General features: G+C 59.2%; 1 protein-coding gene across 1 annotated transcript; it reads right to left on the reverse strand.

Annotated features, from left to right (window-relative positions):
* Positions 1 to 682: 682 nt before the first annotated feature.
* On the reverse strand, positions 683 to 5,777 carry TACC1 (transforming, acidic coiled-coil containing protein 1; the record flags this gene model as incomplete). Its single annotated transcript, XM_010149518.1, has 8 exons — positions 683 to 751; positions 1,263 to 1,383; positions 2,014 to 2,120; positions 2,613 to 2,773; positions 2,870 to 2,913; positions 3,275 to 3,351; positions 3,572 to 3,700; positions 5,722 to 5,777. Coding segments are annotated over 8 exons (764 nt in total), but the record flags the coding sequence as incomplete, so codon positions are not given.
* Between the last annotated feature and the right edge of the window lie 150 nt (positions 5,778 to 5,927).

The raw sequence follows: 5,927 nt of genomic DNA on the forward strand, positions 1-5,927 counted from the left end.
TCCTCCGAGGCTGACACAGCCAGGGGCAAGGATGCGCTGTGCTGTGTTTCACCCGTGTGCCAGAGACTGGGACCAGCCCCTGGAATACCGCTACCTCCCCCAAATTTGATTTACTTGGAGGCTGCTTCAGCCAGGGGATCCGCCCCAGCAGCCCCAACCCACCTGTGATGGGTGCCTGGGGTCCCCAAGACCCTTCACTGCCTCCCCACCCACGCACCTACAGGCTAGATCCCCTTTCCCAGTACAAGAGTCGGTGGCTCCAACCCTGGCATCGCCCGTGTCCCGGGACAGGACCTATCAGGACCTGTGCAACTGAGTATGTGGGGACAGTAAGTGACAGGGGCATGACTGGACCCACCCTGGGGGACAGAGCCCAGGATGTCACCTCCCAGCTGAGAGGTGGCATCCGTAGAGATGGACAGCACAGGGGCCACTTGCTGCTGACCCCAGGAGGGACATGCATGCCCAGCCCAACCGCGGGAAACCTGGCCCCAGAGCCCTTGGGAAACGGAGAGAGGGACAGTGCGGGGACCGGCTCTGCACAGGGGGCCGTGGGGTCCAGCAGCCAAGCGGAGTAGGCAGCGGCACGCGTGCCGGGGGGCTTCCTGGGGGATAAGGCAAGGTGCTTGACGTTACGGGAAAAGCGGCCGAGTGCAGAGTGCTGGGCGAGGGGCAGCGAGACTCAGTCTGTCTTTCCCAGCTTCGCGATCAGCTCGTCACAGATCTTGGTCAGCTCCTCAATCTCCTGATTCTGGAAGAAAAGCAGACCCTGAGGACCCCCGTGGCGGCACAGATGGGGGATAAGGCCTGGGCCCATCTTCCACTGAGCCAGCGCACGAAGGGGCAGCCAGCTCCCACGCTTGCCCCTGCAAAGGCTCCTCTGTGCATCACCCAGGTGCTGTGTGGACCCCTGGGCTCACCCCTCCTCATCCCCATCGGATCCTGGTGATGAGAGAGACCCGCAGCCCACCGCGCTCTCCTCAGGCCACATGCTGCCAGCGGGCACAGCAGACACTGGTCCCAGCCAGCCAAACACACACCAGCCCTGAACGGGCACCCAGGGCACCGCACTCAGCCGTGCCTGCGCCTGGGCACCGCCTGCACCTCCTTCCCTGCGAGCAGACAGTCGTACGCTCAAGCAAAGTCACAAAAAAACCCCACAAAACAATTTCTGGGCCAAAAATCTGAAGGCCACCTCCAGCAGCCAGAGGATGCTCAGGGCAAACGGAGCCAGCGGAGAGGAGGCAGGGCGGGCGCCTTACCTTCTGCTGGAGCGCTCTCTCCAGGGACTCCACCTTCATCTGCTCCTTGCGCAGCCCGGCGTGCAGCGCCGCGCTCTCCGCCTTGGCCTTCATGCGCACCTGGGCGATCTCCTCGTTGGCTCTGCCGTGGGGCGGGAGAGAAGGGGACGCTGGTCACGTCTGGGTGCAGGAGAAGCACCCCAGCACCATGTTAGAGCACCCGGCGTCGGCACAGCCCGGTTCCTGCCTGCTTGGGCGCATCACAGGTGGTTTTCCCACATGGAAAACCTGCATGAAACTGGATTAATTCAGCTCCTCCAAAATCCCGTATGGAAACTGCTTTCTCAGGGAGAAGCTAAACCAAGTTCCTCACCCATTTTGCTCAGGGCTAGCAGGTGTTGGTGAGATGCTGCTCCTTAGCTGAGCCTCAGTAGCTGCCTGACCCCTTCCCACACCACAAACATGAGCCCTCTGAAAAGTGGGAACTTAAGTGACTGTAAATAGACCGTGAACCTCAGTTTCTTCATCAAAAAAAAAAAAAACCCAAACCAAAACCAAACCACCTAACTAAGAGTTCAGAGAACCCATTCAGGGATTTGTGCTGGCTTCCTGAGCCACCCGAAGTCCCCTGAGCTTGTAAAAGGCAGCTTTTCACATCAATAAGCTCCTGCCTTCCAACCTCAGGGAAGCCAAAACGAGACGCTGCCCTACGAGGCCCTGAAGCACCCAGGGAGCTCCTCGGCACACCCAGCAAGCTCCTGCATGACCGTACTTGTCTAGTTTTTCTTCTGCGTGGACTTTCAGGGCCTGATACCGCTGCTCTTCTTGCTTGACCCGGGTTAAATAATCCTGAGCACACTTCTTCAGAGCTTCTTCATTCTGGGGGGGAGAGGGAAACAAAAAAAAAACACACATCCATCTGGATTGGGAGCGAGCACAGAGATGTTGCTCTGATGGGATGAGATCTGTTCTGAGTGTAAAACAAAAAGGCTTTAAATAAACCCAGCTTCTCCCTTGTGTTGGAGCCCCGTATCCAGCTCGGCAGCATGGAAAAACTGTGTGTAGATGGAGACAGGCTTTTTCAGGACCTGCTCTTCCCTTGGCTGCAGCTCTGCCCAGGGGCCCGACGCTCCGCTGCCGCAGGGCTGGGGCGGGGACGGAGAATAGTTTCCTCTGGTATTTGGAAGGCTCTTGGCTGGTTTATCAGGAAGCAAGGAGGGGAAAGCAAGCGACTGGTCCTCTGAGCAAGCACCGGGGCGTTTGGAGCAGCACTGGGAAAGCTGCAGCACGGGGCAAGGTGGGGGCAATGCTGCACCAACTCCGCACCCAGGGACCAGGGCTGCAGGAGGAAGAGCAAACTGAGGTAAGGACCTTCTTAAAGCCTTCCAGGACGCCCTTCAGGTTCTCGTATCTCCTGAAGAGATCCGACAGGGACCTCTCCACCGAGTTCAGGTCTGCCAGCGCCTGGTCCTTCTCCATCGTGAGCTGCTGCAGGTTCTTCTGAGATGTCATGTTTGTCCTCTGCTCATCCTCTGTGATGGAGAATGAACAGTGGGGACACAGAGGGTGAGTGGGGGAGGCCGTGGCAGCCAGCCCCCCGCACGACTGGGCAGGTGGCAGCACCTCACCTATCATCTGGGCAATGGTCTTCTCGTACTCAGCCACGATTTTCCTAAAAAACGGAGGGGGGGGGAAAAAAAAAAAGGCGGAGAGGCAGCGGTTTCTTTGCTGCCCACAAAGAGCCCGGGGCTGCCTCTTTCCCAGCCCAAGCAGCAGCTCCGGGCTCCATCTGCAGAGCCTGGCTCTCCATGCTCCAACACCAAGACCTCCCCGCTGCCTCCAGCATGGCTAACGGGATTTATTCCTGCAACAAAGGAACCAGCAGACTCAACACAGCACAAGCACAAAGAGTACATGTCTTCTACCACCCTCCACCCTGACGCTGAGCCGTATCATCCCATTACGGCCCCGCTAACCCACCTCTAAGGGGACCACACAGCGGGCAGGCGAACGTGCGAGGAGAAGGCTTTTACCTCATCTCCAAGACTTCCTGGCGGCTCTCTTCATATTTCTTCTTCCACTCATTTGCTTCGATCTCCTTCGTGATTATCTGGGTTGCAGCAGACACAGGACCCTTGAGACGTGCTCCGAGTGGTTTTCCCTCGCTGCCCCATGCTTGTGATGCGCAAGGGACCAGACCCTCCCCGGGCAGAGCAGAGCTGCCCCTGTCTCCCCAAAGCAGCAGCCAGGATGGGGTCTGGCGAGGGGCAGCCTCAGGGTGGGCGCCACACCAGGATGTGCCCGGGGAGGAGAGGGTCCCCAGCCGTTACCTCCTCTCTGATGAGCGTCAGCACGGCCGTCTTCTCGGATTCACTGAGGCAGATGCTGTCCAGGGGACTCTCGCTCCTGCTCAGGCTGGAGACGGGAGACTTGTCCATGGAGCACAGCCCCGGATTGCCCTGAGGGGGAATTACCCAGCCAGGATGCTGTGTGAGTTTCCTTGTTTTCCCTGTTTGGGGTGTTCTCCCCCATTTTACCAGTCTCTGTTCAGGCATGGATCCTCCCCGCCTGCACATACCAGCAGCTCCGAGGCCGGTGTCAGGCTGGCAGAGCCCATACAGGGATTTTAGTGCCCAGTCCCTTGGGGGAGCTGCGGCTGCCCCGGGGCTTGGCATCCCAGAGGGAAGACCCCATAGGGGCCTACTGCAGAAGGAGGAGACCCAGTCCTGAGCAGAGACATGCAAGACGGGGGGTCTGTGAGGGTCTGGATCACCTGTCCCCATCACCTCCAAATCACTGGGGTCCAGCTGACCCAGCCCTGAGGCGGCTCCCACTCCCCTCCCCGAGGGACAGCCCTGCTCATCCCAGAGCGTCCCAGATGCCCAGGGAGCTCTGACAGTGGAGATGCTCACGCAGGGCTCCCAGCACCCTCCTGTTCCCATTATGGGTGCTCCTATGAGGGTCAAGGTGGTTGTACCCCCCCTGCTTGCTGCTTTCTCCCCCAAAGCCCAGCTCTTTGCAGCAGTGCTGAGGCCACAGGGACCAAACTGTGACCCAGGCACCAAGTCCTGCCCCATCTCTTCCCTCGGGGGTCCTGCAGCCTGAAAGGCCTCCAGAAAAGCATTCCTTCCAACCCAGGCTTACACCACCGCCTGTTCCTCCTTTTATCACCCCAGCCCAAGTGACAGCCCGTGCAGCCATCTCCTTGGGAACCAGCTGCCAGGCCATAAATAGAGAAGTGTTTTGGAGGAGGCAGCCTGCTTTTGCCGTGTTTTGGAAACCAGAGCACTACAGCACTTCTCTCCCTCCTCTCCTCCCCTGGGCTTTGACTGCTGCTCAGGTTCAAGCACGACCAAGTCCTTCACAGCCCCCACAGTGCCGGCAAACAATGGCTGGTGGCAGAAGCCCTCCCCCAGAGCCACCCTGGGTGCAGGTTTGGGCCAAAGCAGCCTAAGACTGGGGGAGTTTAGCCCTGCGGTGTTGGCAGCAGCCTCTCACAGCATCTCCCAAAAGCAGGCGTGCATCTGAACACCACTGGGTACCTCTGCCCCACGGCAAACCCTCCCACGCTGTGGTTTCGGGGCAACCCTGGCTTGTCTGCAGAGCCCCTGCCCACACTCTGCACCACAACAAAAGATTCACTTTGCCTAGCGTCCTTGTGGGGCTTAGCCGAGTTAAATCTGCCTCAGAGGAGCTAATTTTGCTGATGTTGCTAATCTCATTGTCATCTGCTTGCCACCTCCAGCAGCTTTGGCCGGGGGCAGCTAAGCTGGCACGGGGTCCCCCTGCAGCGGAGGGGTCCTGGGGCCACTCCAGCAGTTCTGCAGGCCACCTTGGGGGTGCCCGTGTGGATATGTCACTGCTAGGTGCCAGGGTCACTGGGGGCTGTAGAGACAGGGCTTTTTATTAATCTCTCCCTCTGCTGTCAGCTGCTTTCCTGCGTTTGAGGATCCCTTGCAGAAGGCTCAGGCACCCGCCAGCCATCAGAGCCAGCCCTGGGCTCCTCCACGTGAGACATGGCCCCTGTCCTGCAGCTTGTCCCTTCCACGTGATCCCCTCTGCCCTTTCACTGTCATTGTGCCACATCCAAGCACCGTGTTGGCCCTCACTGCCCTCCCACGCCACAACCCTGGCTCCTCCCCAGCCCCAGCATCCCTCCCTGCTGCAAGCATCAGCACCCACCTAGGAGGGACAGGCTCCTCCTGGCCCACTGGGACGTCTCCACTGTTTTTATCAAGTTCCTACGTGGGCTTTTCCAGAAATTTAGGTCCCAAAGAAACTCATTTCACAGAGGTTTTGGTAGCCCCTCTGGATTTAGCAATGTTGGCTGCAGCTTCCCCCAGCCCTCTGCACGGCAAGAGGGGCAGCAGCTATGGGGCAGGAGCACCAGCCCCACAGCACCCCACGGCCATGCCAAGCACTGGCACGGCCACCCTAAGGCTGCCGGTGAGCGAGGGAGGAGGAAGCGAGAGGCACTCACAGGGAAGATGCCAGGCCCATCCTTTTCCGTCTGCTTGGAGATCTCCTTTTCAAAGCCTAAAAGACAAGGAAATGAAACCTTTTAGCTGCCTGGAAACAAGACCCTGGTGGTACACACAGATTTGCTGGGATGCAGTGGGGTACCCCTGAACCTCTATGTCCCCTGAGCTTCTTTGCCACCAGCTCCCACCCTCGCAGGGAGGATGC

Source organism: Eurypyga helias, unplaced genomic scaffold, assembly GCF_000690775.1.
Source record: "Eurypyga helias isolate BGI_N326 unplaced genomic scaffold, ASM69077v1 scaffold37083, whole genome shotgun sequence".
Lineage (NCBI taxonomy): Eukaryota > Metazoa > Chordata > Aves > Eurypygiformes > Eurypygidae > Eurypyga > Eurypyga helias.